This window comes from Mastigoproctus giganteus, chromosome 4, assembly GCF_048544385.1.
Source record: "Mastigoproctus giganteus isolate SK-2022 chromosome 4, ASM4854438v1, whole genome shotgun sequence".
Lineage (NCBI taxonomy): Eukaryota > Metazoa > Arthropoda > Arachnida > Uropygi > Thelyphonidae > Mastigoproctus > Mastigoproctus giganteus.
Genome location: NC_143578.1, coordinates 78,232,538 through 78,254,835, shown reverse-complemented (window position 1 = coordinate 78,254,835; position 22,298 = coordinate 78,232,538). Strand labels below are relative to the sequence as shown.

Genomic DNA, 22,298 nt, shown 5'->3' with positions numbered 1-22,298 from the left:
TAAACAAACTAATTAACTAACTAATTTCATTGATGAGAACGTTACCCCTATTTTTAACATTATGTCTATGGGTAATAAATTCCACCTTTATGAGCCCACGCTAGGAATGAATTAACTCGTAAAGTCAGGAACTACCTGTATATAAATTTGAGTTTGGAGTATCAATTAAATCATCAAATTCTGACATTGTAGGTATAATAGAAACATTGTGTCACACTGATAATGGTGATGCATAATTTGAATACAGGAATTACAATGTATACAAAGAGGACAGACAAATATGATGGGGGGGGAGTTATGCTTTTGGTTAAGAAGTGCATAGATTCTAAAGTAGCACAACCAGTAGACACAGGCTGGTGTAATGTTCTCAGACAGATGTAACATAAACACTGGGAAAACAAAGTAGAGAGCAGGATTTTGTTACAGGCCTTTGTTACAGACAAGTAGAGCAAGCAAGCAAATCAGAATTTCTTGTTGTAGGGAATTTTACTTAACAGATGTTGACTGGAACTCATGAGTTGGTAGCTCACCCAGTAGCAGAACATTTCTTGATTTTAGAAAACAGGCCTTGTGCATCGGGTTGCATTATATCATCCAAATTTCTTGCGACGACCGACTAACTGGTTAAAATAAAAATTATATATACATAAGATAAAACAGAAATACAATAAGATAAAAGCGTTAAAATACAATAAGATAAAAGTGTTAAAATATAATATAATAAAAGCGTTAAAATACATAGTAGCTTTCAAAGCAAAATGCCTCTTCATCAGCTAGTCTATGAATGGTGTACTTCAGTATATATTGATGGTTACAATAGCACAAGTCAGCTGGGCATGATCATGTATCGTGAGTCTGGTGTCATTAAAGTAGAATTACGTACATGTGATGATCGCCAGTGCTCATCGCACTGCAATACAGTACATTCTATAATAGGGTGTAAGTGTACTCCCCTCATGTGATTCATAGTGCTATTATTGGTGGCTACGTGTAGTGCTTCAAGCCATGAGCACTGGCGGTAATCACGTGAATAGTCGACGATTTCAATATCGTCTTGGGGATCAAGATTGTGCTGCTCAACCCAATAATGCTAGGTGACTGCAGATCAAAATTAGTGGTTTGCAGAGCCACCTCATGCTCAGAAACTCGATCTTTCAATCTTCTACCAGACTCACCTACATAACACCCCCCACAATCCGGAAACGTAATACAGTATACGGAACCACTCCATAGGAAAGGAGAAACAGGTGTTTTCACCTTAGAAATAATAGATTGTAATTTCCTCCCCAGAAGTTGCACACATTGTATATGATGGAGACGCAAAATCCTAACAAGACGTTCTGAAACGCCTGGATAATAGGGGATGTAGGCAGTAGAGATAAATTGATTGATGCGAGGCGAGTTAGATTTCATAACAAATTCGTGATCGTGACGCTCACATCTATCTGGAACATGAGTTGGATAGCCATAATTTGAAAGCTTCGCCCTAATTTTAGAAATCTCCAATTGTCTGTCACCATTCAAACTAAAGTGCGTTCAAGCGCGGAAGAATAAAATATGAGCTGTGCTACGTAAATGACCAGGGACATGTGCAGAGCCATAATTGGTAAATTGGCCTGCGCACGTTGGCTTCCTAAAAACAGAAGTTACTAAACACGAATCCACACGTTGGACTAACAAATCTCCAAAAAAGGAAGAGTATTATCAACCTTTAGTTCAGTCATAAACTGAATGATGGGCGACAGGGAATTGAGATATTGCAGCAGCCCAGATTCTGATCCCCAGGGAAAATTGCAAAAATATCATCAACATAATGACACAAGAGAGGGATTGGAATATGTAAGTTCAAGAAAATCTGACTCAAGTTCCTCCATGGCGATATTGGCCACGATAGGACTAACAGGGGCACTCATAGCTGTGCCCTGTATTTGGCAAAACAGAGAATCGTTGAACATGATCACGCCTCCCGTTAAACACAGATTGAGAGTGGTACAAATATCATCTGTAGAGAGCGAGGTTCTATCTCCAAATGTTGTATCCCTGCTCAAAAGACGTCTAGCGCAGGCAATAGCCTGTTGTACAGGAACAGAAGTGAACAGAGCAACCACATTAAAAGAGACCATAACCTCACTCTCAGAAATAGTAAAATCTTTAATAATACACAGAAAATGCGTACTACTGGAAAAAGTGTAAACAGTTTTCCCAACAAGAGGTGCTAATAACTTGGCAACATGTTTAGAAAGTTCATACGTAGGTGTATGACAACAAGAAACAATGGGCCGTAAAGGAATATCAGGTTTATGGATCTTTGGAAGTCCATAAAACTGGGAGTCGACAACCTGTCGCATGAAGCTTCCAATCTTATTAACTAAAATAAGATAGGATTAGCTAAAGTAAGATTACCCACTCTTATTAGCTAAAAACAAAGAATGCACAAGTTTTGTTAATCTAAAGTTATTAATTTTGGATTCCAACTTCAGCACTTTCACAGGGGAGTCTTGCAATGTTTCATAAACCTCCCAATCCTGTAATAGAGCGAGGGCTTTACGAATATACTCTGCCTTGTCCATGACAACAGTGCACCACCCCTTATCTGCAGGCAAAATTACAATAGTGCCATCTTTGCACAAAGAAGAAAGAGCTTTCCGTTGAAATCATCTGTGGTTATAAGTAATAGGCTGGATGTGTTGCAAAATCGAAACAGTTTTAAAGTTAATTACATTAAGCAGTCTCTTCAGGTAGCTTGTCAAGAGATGCTTCCACACCCATAGCCAAATGTGTAATGGGAGGTTTACAAGGAAGGACTGTAAACTTCATGCTGAGGGTTAAGAGATCATGTTGCTCCTTAGATAATTGTTTGCTACTCAAATTCAAAACAAACTATGAGTTATCTCTCATATGTGTATTCCTAGCAGTATATGTTTCTTTGTAATAAAGCATTAAATTTATTCTGCTGATGTACACGCTACGCTTCAGTTACGCTTCAGTATATCTTGAGAACACAAAACATGAACTACCATAGAAATATAGGAGGAGGGACCAAACCTCTTAATTCTTGCATGAACCTGGATTTGTTCATGATGATCCTTTTCAATTCTTCATGAACGCTACCAATCCAGATTCCCAACGTTTTCAAACCAAAACAGGCACACTTCATACAGTCACAGGAGAACAGTTCCTTGAATCTAAAACCTCGGGGGAATAATATGATGGACTTTACACCAATGTGCAAGGTGTAAATGTTGCCTATTACGGGCTTCAGACATAAACAATTTCTGCAAACTGGCAGTAACACCATACACATATGGGCCATACATTAAACGAACATTAGAAAACAGGCCTTGTGCGTCGGGTTGCATTATATCATCCAAATTTCTTGCGCCGACCGACTAACTGGTTAAAATAAATTTATTAAAATAAAAATGGTATATACATAAGATAAAACAGAAATAAAATAAGATAAAAGCATTAAAATGCAATAAAATAAAAGTGTTAAAATATAATATAATAAAAGCGTTAAAATACATAGTAGCTTTCAAAGTGAAGTGCCTCTTCATGAGCTAGTTTGTGAATGATGTACTTCAGTATATATTGATGGTTATTGATGGTCAGCTGGGCATGGTCGTGTATCACGAGTCTGGTGTCATTAAAGCAGAATTACGTACATGTGATGATCGCCAGTGCTCATCGCACTGCAATACAGTACATTCTATAATAGGGTGTAAGTGTCCTCCCCTCGTGCAATTCATAGTACTATTATTGGTGGCTATGTGCAGTGCTTCAAGCGCTGCCTCCATAGCCAGGTGGGAAGGAGCAGCAGTGCGTAGCACATGCTTCTTGATTAGACCGGGGTTCGAGCCCATCACCACCAAATACGGAGAATGCGGAAAGGTCAGGGAATGACCACCGCATATCCCGGAGCAATATGGCCTTAGTTGCTAATGCTCCTAAAAACCAAATAACAATAACAATAACAGTGCTTCAAGCCATGAGTGCTGGCAGTAATCAAGTGAATAGTCGATGATTTCAATATCCTGTTGGGATCAAGATTGTGCTGCCCAACTCAATAATGCTTGGCAACTTCGGAGCATTCAAAATTAGCAGTTCACAGAGCCGCTAATTTTGAGGAACTTTAGAGGCAGATTTTCTTGAACTTACCTATTCCTATCACTTTCTGGTGTCGTTATTTGACGATATTTTTGCAATTGTACACCGGGGATCAGAATCTGGGCTCCTGCAATATCTCAATTCCCCCTGTCACTCATCATTCAGTTTACGATTGAACTAGAGGTTGATAATACTCTTCCTTTTTTGGATGTGTTAGTCCAATGTGTGTGGATTCGCGTTTAGTAACGTCCGTTTTTAGGTAGCCAATGTGTGCAGGCCAATTTACCAATTATGGCTGTGCGCACCCCCCCTGGTTATTTACGTAGCACAGCTCGTACTTTATTCTCCCACACTTGGACACACTCTAGTTCGACTGGTGACAGGCAATTGGAGATTTCTAAAATTAGAGCGGAGCTTTCAAATTGCGGCTATCCACCTCATGTTCTAGATGGATGTGAGCTTCAGGCTCATGAATTTGTTACGAAATCTAACCCACCTCACGTCAATCAATTTATCTCTACCGCCTACATCCCCTATTATCCGGGCATATCGGAATGTCTTGTTAGGGTTTTGCGTCTCCATCATATACGATGTGTGCAATTTCTGGGGAGGAAATTACAATCTATTATTTCTAAGGTGAAAACACCTGTTCCTCCTTTCCTATGGAATGGTTCCATATACCGTATTACGTGTCCGGATTGTGGGGAGTATTATGTAAGCAAGTCTGGTAGAAGATTGAAAGATTGGGTTTCTGAGCATGAGGTGACTCTGCAAACCGCTAATTTTGAACGCTCCGCAGTCGCCTAGCATTATTGGGTTGAGCAGCACAATCTTGATCCCCAACGGCCGCCGTAGCCTAGTGGCCAGGCGCGCGGGTGCGTAAGTACACGTGCCTTGAGTGACCGGGGTTCAAGCCCGTGACTGCTGAATACGGTGCTGTTTCTTGTATTCTGTCTATCTTGTTAACTCCTCTGACTGTTTGGTTGTCCCGGAGTATAAACAGAAAATTTATTTATTTTATTTATATTGAAATCATTGACTTTTCATGTGATTACCACCAGCACTCATGGCTTGAAGCACTGCACATAGCACCAATAATAGTACTATGAATCGCACAAGGGGAGTACACACTTACACTCTATTATAGAATGTACTGTATTGCAGTGTGATGAGCACTGGTGATCATCACGTGTACGAATTCTGCTTTACCGACACCAGACTTGTGATACATGATTATACCCAGCTGACTTGTGCTATTGTAACCATCAATATATACTGAAGTACATCATTCACAGACTAGCTGATGAAGAGGCAATTCATTTCGAAAGCTACTATGTATTTTAACGCTTTTATCTTATTTTATTTCTGTTTTATATTATGTATATATCATATTTATTTTAATAAATTTATATTTTAACCAGTTAGTTGGTTATTGCAAGAAACTTAGATGATTTCTTGATTTGCTGTGCCATTTTCTACACCAACATGTTAAAGAGGTAAAAAGAGAAAACAATATCTTGATCTGGTTATCAGTGTTAATTCATTATGTATTAAGAATTTTAAAATAAAGGAACCTTTACATGGCAGTGTTCATAGCATACTAATGTGGGATTTATTGAAAGAAACTATCTGCAAGGTAAGGGGAAGGGATTTTGTTTTTGCAGACATGATCATAATGGGCTCAGACATTTTTTAAATTCTTTTCAGTGGGACCAACTAAATAAATTAGTTAAATTTTCCATTTATTCTCTAGATGGCTAAGGTGTTTAAAAAGTGTAAATTCCAAATGGGAAATGTTCAAAGAGGTAATCATAGAGGCCACTAAGTGTTTTATACCAACTGAGATATTGTTCAAGGTTTAAACAAAAATGGATGTCAGATGAATAAACCGTATCATATGAACTTGCACCATTAAATTCTGTAATCTTTTATGGCCCTTCCAACCTTGCACTTGAGACACATGCCTCCATTGCTATACTGTCATTCAATTTAATTTATTCTTATTCAAATTTCCTGATATTAAGCTCTTTAAGATAACACATCCATCGTTCCATTATTGAACAATGGCATTTCCAGTGCTGCCACTAATTCACTTTGATATTCTCCATTCTTTTCATGTAACCCATAATATTAACACAAGAATTTATGTTTTATGTAGTTAAAACCTAGATACTGCTCCAAGAAATATATAAATATATTTAGAAAATAGTCACACAAGGCATAGGATTACAATTGGCAATTCGTTATAGAACTGGCAGTGATACGTCACAATATTTCATTTGTAGTGAACTACAAAGTAGTATAATGTTTGTTGTTTGTTATTTGGTTTTTAGGAGCATTAGCAACTAAGGCCATATTGCTCCGGGGATATGCGGTGGTCATTCCCTGACCTTTCCGCATCCTTCGTATTTGGTGGTGACGGGCTCGAACCCCGGTCTAATCAAGAAGCGTGTGCTACGCACTGCTGCTCCTTCCCACCTGGCTACGGAGGCGCCTACAAAGTAGTATAATGGATGGCATCGATTTAAATGTATCTCATATTGTGACTACCTTCACAATGGGTTACCATGTACAGTAATACCCTGAAGTTACGCGATAGGCGGGTCCGACGAAAATCGCGTAAGTCGAATTCGCGTAAGTCGGGGTACAACTTTGCATATAAATACATATAAATTTTGCTTAATTGGGACCAAGGACTAACAAAAACACTAGTTTAGAAGAAAAATATTAATAAAATTGCAGTTCTTTATACATATTAATACAAAATATGTATTAAAAAAACAAATGACTTACGTTAAAAAGTTATTTCGATGTCGATGGCTTCATAAAATCTAACAAATTCGTCTGACGACACAGCGCGTTCTTTTTTTCACGCAGAATTTCTTCATAGCAAGCTAATAATTTTTTTATTCCTTGCTTTGTAGCTATAACGCGTTCTTCGTTAGGGTCTATGTTTTCTAAAAATTTTAAGCCCTTTGCAATTGAGCCCTTTTCAATTTTCAACCTGTCGAGTTTGCAATTGTCATGTGCTTTTCGCTGTTGCTTCATTTAGGCCTGTAGCACGTGCAATATCACATGGTCTTTCATTTCGCTCAAAGCGTTTCACAATTTCATATTTTTTCTCTATCGACAGAGGCGGCTGGCCATAAGCCTTACCGGGGAAACCCCGGTGGGCCAGTGTGATTTTGGCCATAAACCATAGTATGAGGCCACTATAAATTTTCCTGGGTAAGAATTTTTGACCCAGTCCGCCTCTGTTTATCGTTAATTGCTTTTCTTTTTCTCTCAGAATCTGCAGTCTTCACCAGGACGCTTCCTTTTCACACCTTTTAATTAAGCATTTTACTCATTTTTAGGGAATAAAGCACAATTACAAAACGAGGAGGCACGCTTGATACGCATAAACAAAGCTGCGCGCATGTAGCAACTGAATAAACAACACCATAAAGGCAGAGATACGCTATTAACACCTCACATTTCTAGGGGTTACTACCATAAAACAATAAAAATCCAGTTGCGTTTCTGCTAGTGAAATCTGTTATAAACTGGTAGTAAACTCGATCTAATTGTATTTGCGATTATACCGATAGCTGGAATTGTGTTGGTTTTTACGTTATTATGGTGAAATGTGTTTCCCCTTCACTGATATAAAAAACATAAAAGGAGCAAAGTTGAATTTTGTTCATCTTTCGCTCTCATTCTCCGCCGTCGCACCGTATATCGATAACATATGAAAAACGACCTTGAAGATAGTGGGCGGCAGCGTTGCCAAATGAAAAAATCAAGAACCGCGTAACTCCGAGTTCGCGTAAGTCGGGGTATTACTGTATTGCACTACCTTGGATAAGTAATGCTTCACTAATAGAGAAGACTATTGTTGCTTATTCTCGGTGGATACCAACTCCCAGACAGCACCATTTCAAGACTTATTGGCCTATCATCGTTGGGCAGGTAGGTACCCTGGTGTTGCAATCATGCCAACCCAGTTATGAAGTATAACTCCACAATATGAGAGATGCCTGATGGTGTACATAGTGATAAAATCAGAAAATAATCACAGAAGGCATAGGACTATGATTGGCATTTCGCTATAGAACTGGCAGTGATACTTCACAATATTTCATTCGTAGTGAACTACAAAGTAGTATAATGGATGGGATCGATTTAATTGTATCTCATATTGTGTCTACATTCACAACAGGCTATCATGTATTGCACTACCTTGAATAAGTAATGCTCCACTAATAGAGAAGACTATTGTTACTTATTCTCAGCAGAGACTGCCATCCAGGTGGCACCATTTCAAGGCTTATTGGCCTATCATCGGTGGGTTTGATAATGGTATCCGCTGAAAATAAGTAACAATAGTCTTCTTTATTAGAGAAGCATTACTTATTCTATGTAGTGCAATACATAGTGACTCGTTGTGAAGGTAGTCACAATATGAGATACAATTAAATTGATGCCATCCATTATATACTACTTTGTAGTTCACTATGAATAAAATATTGTGAAGTATCACTGCCAGTTCAATAATATATATATATATATATCCAATATGTTAAATTAAATAAAATAAAACATAAGCCAGTAGTATGGCAAAAACTGTAGAGCGAAAATTAACATAAAAATAACCCAAATAAACAATCGAACGAAAAGAAAGAATAGATATAAATAGTAGCTCATAAACCCTTGTATAATTTCGAACTTTAAATCCAATTAAAACTATACAAAATTTAGACTAATGCCAATTATTTATTTATTTTGATTCTGTTATCGTCTGGTAGTTCCTTTAACCCTCTTTTGGTGATATTTCACGTCTTTCGGAACTGGTACCTCTGGGGGGTACCGCTAAATTAATATTTATATCTATTATTTATATCTATCTTTATATTTATCTATCTTAATATTTATCTATTCTTTCTTTTCGTTCGATTGTTTATTTGGGTTATTTTTATGTTAATTTTAGCTCTACAGTTTTTGCCATACTACTGGCTTATGTTTTATTTTATTTAGTTTAACATATTGGATGTATTTCAGCTTCACATGGAGGAATTGCATGTCGCTGCCTTTAATGAATGCTTAATTATTTAATTATTTATTTATTTATTTCATTATAATTTAACTTTATTTAATATAATTCAATGATAGTATATATATATTTACACACACACACTTTTGAATATTTATTTATATTCATATATTTAAATTTCTGATATATTATATGATTTTAGATGTTGGTACCTTGAAGTAATCCCTTTGGCCTACCTGTACTGTTGCTAATAGTCTTTTGAGTGAGGTAGATACAATCTGTTGGCATCATTTAGAAGAACATGGCAAGTATTCTCTAACATAATATATTACAAATGTGTCATAATTTAAATAATTCTTGAATTAATTTGGTGTTTCCATGATTTACAGTATGGCCATAAAGTCATCAAAACACTAAATTAATTAGCCTCTTTAAGCACTTTGATAATGGTAAGAACAGGCAACATTAGTATCATTTATATGGCTTTAGATGCTGCTGCTAACTTTATAAAGTAGTTCCTTTGTCTGTTGTTGTTGTTGTTATTTCAATACAGTAAAATCTTGCTTTAATGGACTATGTGATGATAAGGTCCATCTGCTAAACTCAATTGTCATTAAACTTGAAAGAAATATGTATGGTTGCCAAAGTTGCTAGAATGTTATAAAAAGTGCTATATACTATATTATAATGAAATAAACATTAACTGTTGTAATACTGTATTTTTCTGCACTTCCTAGTTATATGGAGTAGTAGAGCTTGACATTTTGTCAAATCATATAACAGTGGAACCTCTGATTAAAGCTTAATCAGAGGTTTCCACTACTAATAAAGTATCCTCACAGCTTCCAGTGAGGTACTTTATTAGTAGGGAGTCATTTTAACCACCAGTGAGGGTACTTTTCAGAGTCCGAAGAGTTCTGAAATATCCTCACTAGGTTTAAATGACTCCATACTGGTGTCTGACATGTTTGGCAGACTGATGGAAGGTAATGGGGAGTACTGCCATATTATAGCTGTACATGACTTTTATATGTTTATAAATAACTACAGCTTAGTAGGTTTTTATTGTTAATTACAGTAGAACTTCATAAATCCAGCATCCTTAGAAAAAATTCCAGTTTTTTTTTTAAGGTTATGCAGCATAGCCTAATAATGCACTATAGATAATACAGTAACTTGGAAGTTTGGCATACAGATGAAAAACTGTAGGCAGTTTCGTATTAATTGCAAAGAAAGTGACATAAAATTCTTACAAAGTATACTGCTTACCCACTTTATTAAGACAATGGAGGTTTGGCTGTATGCAACAATCTATATAAGAATGTATAAATTGGAGAACCCACACCTGATATGTGCAAAAAAGCATTGTAAAGTCATATGGCTGAACTAGTGCTCAAATCAATTCACTAGCTAACAGACCATATCACATGGATTATCAGAGAGGTATGATTGCCAATGTGCATTTAGCAGGTACTACAGCAAACAGAATGGCTGGACTTAAAATGTGCAAGACTGTTATTTGAATCTTTAACATTTAACAAATAGAAAAATGCTCAGAAAACATCCATGTACAGACTAATGTGGCTGAAAATTTAAGATTAGCATTAGTAGAGGCATACGATGCAAGAAAGCAAGCTGATGCAGCATCAGACAAAAAAAAAAGCTCCAATTTCACCCTTCCGTTCATTCCAAATACCTGTTCAGTTCATTTAGGCTATCAACTTCCACAACAAAAGATGGAAGTCTGTTCAACCAATCAACTAGTTGCTGGCTAAAGGCAAACTTCCACACATCTGTCCTGCAACTGTCTTTTATTCCCTCTCAGGTGATTATTCTGAGCAAGAGGAAGAATCCCATCAGCATTGAGCATGCTCAAACCATTCAAGGCTTTATACAATCAGATCACCTCACAGGTGCCTAGTTTCCAAACACTGTAATCTGCAAAACTGAAGCCTTTCTTGGTAAGAACACCCCTTTGTTCCCCTCACCAATCTTGTTATCCTTCTCTGTATTCGTTCCAACAGCTCTACATCCTTCTTAAAATGAGGCCTCCAGACCTGTATACAGTATTCAAGTTGTGGCCTGACCATCGCCTTATACAAGGGGGATAATCACCTCCTTATCCCTGCTAGAAAAATTCCTGTATATCATTGAAAGACATCATGAGCTACTCTTGCAGACCGTCTGCACTGCTCAGAAAACTTCATATCTGCCTGCACAATTACCCCCAGGTCCTTTTCAATCTTTACCACGCTCAGTGTAGTACCACAGAGTTGATACGTTACTCTGAGATTACTGCTTCCCATATTTAGTACTTTACATTTATCAATGATAAACTTCATTTGCTACCTCTCAGCCTATATCCTCAACTTTTCTAGATTCTTTTGCAGCAGCGTACTGTCATTAGTGTCATTCACAACCCTGCCAACCTTCGTATCATCTGCAAACTTGGACATTAAGCCTGATATACCATCATCAATATCATTTATAAATACAGAAAACAACAATGGATTCAACACTGAACCCTGAGGGACTCCACTAATAACATTAGTCCAAGAAGAGCAGTGTCCATTGATTACCACTCTATTTTCTCCCACTCAACCATCCATTTAACCATAGCAGCTTTTGCCTCCAATGCCACACTGCTCCAATTTGTGCAGCAATCTTCCATGTGCAACAGTATCAATATATGATATCAAAGTTATTCTTTGCATTCAGTTCCATTGTGACTACATCATAGTATCCACTCAAATTGGTCAGACAAGACTTCCCCTTAACAAACCCATGCTGTGTCCGAGCTATAACCGAAGTCTTGTCTAGATGATCCTGCAGTACTTCTTTAACCAATGCCTCCATTAATTTCCCTGGAACAGAAGTTAAACTAATGAGTCTATAATTACTTGTGTCGACTTTTGCTCCTCCTTTGTGAATTGGGGTCACATCTCCAGTCCATGGGTACTTCCCCTGAGTCCAAGGAAGCTCTCATGATTATGCCTAAGGGTTTGTTTACTTCCTTTGCTGCCTCCTTAAATATCACTGGATAGATCCCATCCACCCCAGGTGCCTTTCTTTTGTTTATCTTCAATAATTTCTCCTCCACTTTCCTCTCAGTTATTACAAAATCATCTAGCTCACTGCCAGAGTTTAGTTCACCTCTGGCATTCCCCTCCCTGAATAACTCCTCATGTTTGAATGTAGTTCAAAATACTCATTTAGTTTGTTAACCACCTGAGCAGGGTCATCAACAGTTGAACCATTGATATCCAGTGGACCAATTTGATTCATCCCCTTCCTTCTAGAGTTTACATAAGTAAAGAACTCTTTGCTGTTTTTCTTTGCATCCTTTGCCAAAGATTTCTCATAATCTGCCTTTGCCTGCCTAACTTCCTTTGTGACTTGGTTACAGACCAGCTTATATCTATCGTAGTCTTCCATGTCATAAGCTAGTCTGTAATCAGGTCACAAAGGAGGTTAGACAGGCGAAAGCAGATTACGAGAAATCCTTGGCAAAAGATGCTAAGAAAAACAGCAAGGATTTCTTTACTTATATAAACTCTAAAAGGAAGGGGATGAATCTGATTGGGCCACTTGACATCGATGGTTCGACTATTGATGATCCTGCTCAGATAGCAAACAAACTGAATGAGTATTTTGCATCTACATTCACACATGACCGGGGTTCGAGCCTGTCACCACCAAATACAGAGGATGCGGGAAGGTCAGGGAATGGCTACTGCATATTCCCGGAGAAATATGGCCTTAGTTGCTAATGCTCCTAAAAACAAAAAAAAAACAAACAAACAATTTTTCACACATGAGGAATTATTAAGGTTTGAAAATAGCAGAAGGTTATGTTGTTGTTGTTTGGTTTTTTAAGGAGCATTAGCAACTAAGGCCATATTGCTCCGGGTTATGCGGTGGTCATTCCCTGACCTTTCCGCATCCTCCGTATTTGGTGGTGACGGGCTCGAACCCCAGTTTAATCAAGAAGCGTGTGTGCTACGCACTGCTGCTCCTTCCCACCTGGCTACGGAGGTGCCGCAGAAGGTTATCAAATTGTAGCAGGATACTTAATGATTTTGTAATAACTGAGAGCAAAGTGCAGGAGAAATTGTTGAAGTTAAACATAAGAAAAGCACCTGGGGTGGATGGGATCTATCCAGTTATATTAAAGGAGGCGGCAAAGCAACTAAGCAAACCCTTAGCCATAATTATGAGAGCATCCTTGGACTCAGGGGAGGTTCCCATGGACTGGAGATGTGCAAATGTATCCCCAATTCACAAAGGGGGATCAAAGGGTGACACGAGTAATTACAGACCAGTTAGTTTAACTTCTGTTCCTTGTAAAATAATGGAGTCACTGGTTAAAGATGCATTGCAGGATCATCTAGACAAGACTGCAGCAATAATTCAGACACAGCATGGGTTTGTTAAGGGAAAGTCGTGTCTGACAAATTTGATAGGATATTATGATGTGGTTACAAAGGAACTGGATGCAAAAAATAATTTTGATATCATATATTTGGATTTCAGGAAAGCTTTTGACACTGTTGCGCATGAAAGACTATTGTTCAAATTGGAGCAGAATGGTATTAAGGGTAAGTTGCTACAATGGATAAAAGGATGGTTAAATGGGAGAAGACAGAGGGTCGTAATCGATGGGTGCTGCTCTTCGTGGACTAAATGTTATTAGTGGAGTCCCACAGGGTTTGATGTTGGGTCCGCTGTTGTTTTGTATATTTATCAATGATACTCATGAAGGTATATCAGGCTTAATGTCAAAGTTTGCAGATGATACAAAGGTTGGCAGGGTTGTTAATGACAGTAATGGCAGTGTGCTACTGCAACAGGATCTAGAAAATTTGGACAGATGGGCTGAGAAGTGGCAATTGAAATTTAACAACAACAAATACAAAGTACTGTATATGTGTAGAAGTAACCCCAGAGGAATGTACCAACTGTGTGGTATTACACTTATGGTTGTAGAAAATGAAGAAGACCTGGGAGTAATTGTGCAGTCAGATATGAAATTTTCTGAGCAATGCAGACAGGCTGCCAGGGCAGGTCATGGGGTTTTGTCAATGATATATAGGAATTTTGCTAGCAGTGAAAAGGAGGTGATTGTCCATCTGTATAAGGTAATGGTCAGGCCACGCCTTGAGTACTGCGTACAGGTCTGGAGGCCTCATTTTAGGAAGGATGTAGATTTACTTGAGCGTGTACAGAGAAGGGCAACAAGATTGGTGAGGGGAATGAAGGGATCCTCTTACCAAGAGAGGCTTAAGTTCATGGTGGCTGGAGACTAGGCACCTGTGCGGTGATCTGATTGAGGTGTATAAGGCCTTGAATGGGTTCAGCACGCTGAATTCTGATGGGATCCTTCCACTTGTTCAGATTACGAACCTAAGGGGGCATAAATTCAAATTTAGAAAGGACAGATGTAGAATAGATGTGTAATTTGCCTTTAGCCAATGGGTTGTTAATTGCTGGAACAAACTTCCATCTGTCATTGTGGAAGTTGATAGGTTGAATAAATTTAAGGAGGAACTGGAAAGGCATTTGTAGGGAATGGTGTGATTTTTTTTTTTTTTTTTTTTTGGCTGATTCTGCATAAGCTCATACACTTGCTTTCTTGCATCACATGCCACTACTACTACTAACTCATGAATTTACACATTAATCTTCAAATTTTCTGTGATTTGTCAAATCAGAAACAAGATATGCAGATGCTTGACTGAATGTCATTTTGTTACATAGCAATACACAACCTCACTCAACTCAACATGCTAAGACAACTATCCAGATACTGTATCAGGAAGTGATTTAGCATTCCAGCTGGACTTATTGCCTTTATATCTTCATGTTTTTGGAAGACTGAAAAATGATTTTGTGTAAGTAGATTCCCATATAGATTATGAATTTAAAATATCTGTCAAACAATGGTGTCAGCAGCAAAGAAAAGACTTATGAGCAGGATATAAAAAAATCTCTTGCACAAATTGGATATTCCTAAACTTTGGTGGAGATTTTTAAAATATTAAATACCAGTTATTCGTAAAAAAAAAAAAATTTTATTTTCATTTTACACCCCATATATATAGTTCTGAGAAAGGTTTAAGAAGAACATTGGTGTATTTTTAATTATTATTAGTGCCAATTATTATTATTATTACTATTTTATCTGTTTTTAAGACCTGAATTCAGACAAGAAAATTTGGTTCGTTCTCTCTCTCTCTCAGCAGCAGCGCCTCCGTAGCCAGGGTGGGCAGGCACAGCAGTGCGTAGCACACGCTTCTTGATTAGACCAGGGTTTGAGCCCGTGACCACCAAATACAGAGGATTCGGAAAGGTCAGGGAATGACCACCACATATCCCCGGCAATATGGCCTTAGTTGCTAATGCTCCTAAAAAACCAAATAACAAATCTCTCTCTCAGCATGAGAAGAACCCAGTAATTAAGCATTTTGCTGCCTCCAAGAGCTAGCACCTGTATTGTTTGATTTTTGTACTCACATTAGTGACAGATTGCTACATATTACATTTAAAAAATTTGGACATTAGACATAATGAAAAGCTTCGAATATTGGGTAAAATAATGATTCCTTTTTTGATGAATGTGTCCATTTTAAGATCCTGATCATGAATTTAAGTGGATTTCAGGATATATACTCCATTATTGAAAATAATTTAAAATCTACTTTCTCAAACCTGAAAATGGTTCTTTGCATTTATCTGGCTGTGCCCATCAGTAACTGTTTTGGCTGATGGTCACAGTTAGGAAGATAATTCTTAGTACTTACATAGATCAAAAATAAATTTATATGAAATATGAATAGGATCATTTAAATTCACTGTATTGACAGCTGTCAGAAATTACAATTACAATAGCTAGGCACGTTTGATTAACCATATAATAAGCCAATCCCACTCTTTGAAGTAAGGAAGCTTACCTTAACTTAAGGCCCTTTGATCAATAATTTTATCATTGTTTACCATTTTTATCATGCATCTTATTTTTAATTTCTGTCTCATTTGATTTTGTCTTTTAGCGTCAGCATTAGTAGAGGCATATGGTGCAAGAAAGCAAGCTTATATAGCATCAGCCAAAAAAAAAAAACTTCCCATTTCACCCATCCATTCCCTCCAAATGTTTGTCTAGTTCTGCCTTGAACTTATTTAAGTTGTCAACGTCCACTACAACAGATGGAAGTTTGTTAAAACAATCAGTCACCTGCTGGCTAAAGGCAAATTTCTACACATCTATTCTACAACTGTCTTTCCTCAATTTGAATTTATGTCCCCTCAGGTGAGTAAACTGAGCAAGAGGAAGAATTCCCATCAGCATTAAGCTTGCTCAAACCATTCAAAGCCTTATACACCTCAATTATATCACCTCGAAGGTGCCTATCTCCAGACGCTGCAGTTTGCAGAACTTAAGCCTTTCTTGGTAACAGAAATCCTTTGTTCTGTTCACGAATCTCATGGTCCTGCTCTGTACTTATTCCAGCAGCTGTACATCCTTCCTAAAATGAGGCCTCCAGGCCTGTATACAGTACTCAAGGTGTGGCCTGACCATTGCCTTATACAAGGGGATAATCACCTCCTTATCCCTGCTAGCAAAATTCCTGTATATCATTGACAAGATCCCCATGACCTGCTCTGGCAGCCTGTCTGCACTGCTCAGAAAACTTCATATGTGACTGCTTTTTTTTTATGTTTGAATAAAATATGTTGCAGTTATTATAAATTCTCTATAGTTCATTTAGATTTGAAAAATTCAAGGATTGTGGGAGAGGAGGTAGTGAATAATCTGTAGCCTAGGTTGGCAAAAAGCCTTAATCTGGACCTAGTATATGTAAGTGGGGTCCCGTTAATATAGAAATGAATTACCTGCTAATTCAAACATTAATGAGTGAACTGAGTTCTAAACCAAATAAAAAAAGATAGATGCTAATAAAATAAAAATGAAAGAATATGGGATTTTTCACTTTAATCCTTTCCTAGTATATCAGGACAGTAGATAATCCGCCTGGATGAATTTTTTTAGAAATTCAGATGTCTGCAAAAATTGAAAAACTATATGTATAGCTGTTTTTGAGTATTAAATTTTTCCTATTTTGACTGTAGCCAAACAAGAGAATGAGATTATTGTCAAAAATATAACCACATTTTGTAAAAAAATTAAAACTGATTTTTTCCAAGTTTTTATTTTTAACATGCTTACTTTTTTTTATGCAGTAATATCCTCTATATATGTATTATTTGATTCGGTTTCATTTATTTACTTCTTTGTAAACTGCATACCTTATCAGCCAACATCTGGATCTAGAATTCTGAGAATTTTTTCAATCTTTTCTTGTATAAACCAGCATTATCTTAAATCTTATTGAAAAATTTTGCCCTCACTGATTTTAGAAACTAACATAAAATATAAAAATAGCTATTATTACTTGTAAACACAATACACACTTAAAACAGTTTGATAAAGTTTCTAGGTTATACTGAACCTTGTCTTCAGGCCTAATCAGAAATAGAACTGCTGCTAACTGGAACTATGGTACCAATTTTTTTTAATTAAAAAATAAGAATTTTTTATTTACAAAAATATTTAGTGTTGTAATTTCAGTTATCAGCAGTTCTTCCATTTCTAATTAGGCCTGAAGATGGTGTTCCTCAAAATGTTATCAAACTGTTTTAAGTGAGTTTTGAGATTCTAGTAAATATCATTTTATATGGTATCCCAGTGTGCATGCATGTATGTGTATTTATTTTAATTATTATCTGTTAATATGGATGCTATTTAACAAAAACAAGAAGTCCTGTGGGTCCCCTGCTAATTATATAAGTTGGGGCAGCAGTGGTTTTAAAATTATTTCCCCATAACATCCAGATTTCTCTAGGAAACAAAAATCCTGAATTTATTTCTCATTAATTGATAGCTGTGACAGCCCCTCCCCCAGTCCAACACACACACACACACACACCTTTCCAAGTGACTACTGTATTTTGAAATTTTTTATGAAAAATGGCTGATAAAAAGTGGTTAGTAATCATTAATAGTCCAAAAATTGCACCTCTACTCATAAAATTGTTATCCAAAACACTGGATGTCCCAACTTTTTCAGATATAAAGGTTTAACTTTACATATTTGTTTTAAACTGTAAATTTTAAGTGCAATTAGACAGATAATTATTCTCATCTCATAAATTGCAAGGGTTTGCCATATAAAATAACTTACAACCACATAGTTTTAATAAAAATAAAATAAAATATATATATATATCATCTTTTTTATGCAGTTAAACTGTGATCAAATAAAGCTATCTGTAATTGCTGAAGAACTTCTTGTTTAGTGTGTGTGCATATATATATGGGGTGGATTGTATGGTTAGCTTACTGAGAAGAGTTGCAATTTATGGAGAAGTAAAGATTAATACAGACAGTTTGATTTAAATGTCATAAATAACTTTATATATTACTTTATATTAATAAAGTAATATAAGTCTGAAATTAACTTCATAAATTTAAATTGTACAAGGTAAGCTGATATATGGCCCACAAATTATTTTTGATATTTACTCTATTGCTCTTATTTGTGTGTTGCTCTTTATCTTTATATCTGTAAAAATTATATAGCTTTGCTTTTTGTTGGTGTGAGATACTGAATTCATATAGAGCAGGAGTGGCCAACTTAATTTGTGATGCGATCTACTTTTTTTCCTTCAAAATGTGCCACGATCTACCATCTCAAAAATTTCATTGCACAAGGTGCACAAATCGAGGGATGACTGTATCTTTAAAATTCGTCGTGATCGACTCGTTGGCCACCCCTGATATAGAGCATTTAAAATTCATTTTTTTCATTTGTAAGGCTTTTTTTTTTTTTTTTCGTATATTCAATTGATTTGGGGATGTTGTTTTTAAATTAGATTATAGTAAATTAAATATGTAAAGCATTCCATTTATGTGGCAATTACTTTCTGCTTAAGCAACATCACTTACTGAAACCTTTATTTTATTTATTTTTTTTTTTTATCATAACTGTATCATCTAAATATGTTAATTTTATTTTATTTTTGTAGAGATTATTTTTAAATATTTTTGTACTACTTAACAAAAGTGCTAGTTATAGACTAGTACACTAGAGACAGGAACTTTATTAAGATTCCAATTTATTTATCACTGTATACTCTGTTGTTGAACAAGAATTGTTATGGCTGAAAGTGATAGATAACATAGCAGTATATGGATTTATATATATAAAAAAAAATTAAATTTTTTTTGTCTTGTTATAAGTTGTGTATATATTTATTTTATATATGATTATATACATTTAAATTTGTTCAATATGGTAAACAGTTTGTACTTGATAGCCAACAATACAATTCTTATTTTTGATCAGCACATGATTAATTCCAGAGAAACTAGTGGTATTCTTCTGCAGACCTTGTTCATGTGTGTGAAGCATTTACTTCATATTGTATGAATAGTTATCGATGAAAGATATACACTGAGTGGCCACTTTATTAAGTATTCATGTCTAATAGCAAGTAGATCCCCACCCCCAGCCTGAAACAGCAGGAGCCAGGATTCATCAGACCAGACAGTGTTGTCCCAATCATCCATTGCTGTTCCTGTGTTGGTGTTCCTGTGACCATTATAATTACCCTTCTTGTTTTTGGATAACAGGAGTGGATCCCAGTTTGGTCAATAGCTGTGATACTGCAACCATCAGATAAGTTGTGCATTCTGAAATGCCTCTCGGTAACCAAGTAGACACTAATGATGCATGAAAACAAGCTTATACAGAATCAGCAAAAAAAAAAAAATCCAACACTTCCCATACACCTGTCCTGTCCCTTCTAACATACATTTTGTCTAGTTCTCCCTTGAATTTATTCATACTATCTCCTCAACAACACCAGATGAGGGTTTGATCCAACAATCAACCACCCACTGGCTGAAGGCAAACTTCCACACATTTACTCTACAACCATCGTTCCTCAGTTTGAATTATGCTCCCTCATGTGTGTAGTCTGAGCATTTGGCTGACTGTAGTCTTTCTGTTACCTGTCATGCCAGCCTCTGTTGGCTTCTTGTATCAGCAAGCTGTTTCCGACTACAGGATTGTCATTGGCCAAATGTTATTCGGTTAATTATCATTATCTCAATAATCATTATCTCAGTACAAATTATCTCATTTGTACTGAGATAATGGCCCAATCTCAGTACAAATGAGAGCAAGCATAGCACGGTTGCGGTTTATGAGATACCAGTGCACATGGCCTGATTACCATACCACATTCAGTCACTGAAATCTTTCATCTTGTTCATTCTCACCTCAAGTTGCACACATAAAGCATCCTAATGCATCTAGCCACTTGTGTTTTATTGTATAGTATGAACATGTGATGTTATTACTAAAGGAGTGCTCCAATATAATAAAAAGTATAGCTATACCTAATAAAGTGGGGACTCAGTATATCTATTTGTATATTGTAACTTCAGATGATGATTCTTTATTAAAATAATTATTATGTAATACTATTTAATACTTACAAGCTGAAATGATGGCTGAGTTGTACTTCATCAACTACATTCAGCTTTGTTTAAAATTATCAGGTATAATTAATAGATACAAAATGCCTACTAAATGCCTCTGCATTTGGCACAGTTGTATTCATCACAGATGAACCTTTGAAAGGCCAAAAATCACCTGCATATTATTGATGCTACTGTACTATACAATGAAATGACGATACAAATAAAATATAATAACTCCAACTACCCTTCTCCAGAATAATTATATTGGTTAAAATATTTTACCATTCCAGTTTAATTCTGTTATATTAAAGTGTATTAAAAACTGTTTGATATTGAGTTGAATAAAATTCTAAATATGCATCTTTTGAATTTCTCATTTCTGTGACTATTCTACATTTATGAGGATTCACAGAGACTAATAGATTAACAGTACTGCAGGCTGAAGTGAAAGTGGTTCTTGGAGTGCTTCTATTGGAATCAGCAACAGCTTGGAAAGCAAGGTGCAGGGGATTTCAAGAACTGCTGGGAGGCATCATGGAACAAGGAAATACATGGGCTGTAGTAGGTTAACTGAGAGGAATAAGAACAGCTGCATGTACACCAATGCTAGGATTATAGTAATGTAAGTAAAGTGTAGTAATGTTGCATATCATAATTAGCTTCTTTCCAATTCTTCAGTTTCATTTTCTCTACACCAGAGCTCCAACAATTGTAAAACAGTTATTAATCAGTCCAAACTAGATTTTGAACAGGCTAAGAGTAGAAAACTAATGGTAAAGAAAACTTCTGGCCCTATTGGTAGCCGAGCATTCTGGTCTCTTGCCAAAGCTATTGGCCTCATCTTTTGCACATTTCTGCTCTTACCTCTGTCAAAACTAGATGGTTCTATTGTCACTTCAGCCAAGGATAAAGCTGACATGCTAGCATCCCATTTTTCTTCCAACTCATGTATTAATGATCTTGGTAAAACTCCTCCCACAATTCCCAGCATGCTCCTGAGGTCTTCACTAAAAGGATGTCAGAAGGATTTTGATGAAACTTGATGCTCAGAAAGCTCCAGATACTGATGGTATTTCTCCACTTGTTCTCAAACTCTGCGCTCCTTAACTTACTCCTAGTCTTTGCTGCCTTTTTTCACTTTCTTATTCCAAAGGTGTTTTTCCTTCTGCTTGGAAATTTTCTCATATCCAGCCAGTTCCTAAAACAGGTGACAAATCCCTCCCATCCAATTATTGTCCCATTGCAATTACTTATACTTTTTCTAAAGTGATGGAGAAATCAATTAATGCCAACTCTTAAACTATCTAGAAACCTTCTGTCTGATCAACAATCGCCAGTATACATTCCGTCAATGTCAATTCACTGGTGATATTCTGTCTTATATTACCCATTTATGGATGAATTCAATGGAAAAGTTTGGTGAAACACAAGCAGTTGCTCTTGACATCTCAAAGGCTTTCAATCGTGTTTGGCATAAACGTCTTCTAAACAAGCTTCCATCTTATGGTTTGCCAACTGTTTTTTGTAATTGGTTATCCAGTTTTCTCTCTGACTGCTCACTTAGGGTGATGGTAGATGGCTCTCTGTCTTCTAACTTCTCTATTAATCCTGGTT

The 22,298-nt window shown here is 36.4% G+C and overlaps 1 protein-coding gene across 1 annotated transcript in view; it reads right to left on the bottom strand.

The window, feature by feature from the left end:
- Positions 1-1,805: 1,805 nt before the first annotated feature.
- LOC150086856 (uncharacterized) overlaps positions 1,806-22,298 on the bottom strand; it is a 33,134-nt gene continuing 12,641 nt past the window's right edge. The window contains exon 2 of the mRNA XM_090372300.1: positions 1,806-2,368. Within this exon, the coding sequence (XP_090228426.1) occupies positions 1,806-2,368 (563 nt within the window). The remainder of the gene's footprint in view (positions 2,369-22,298) is intronic.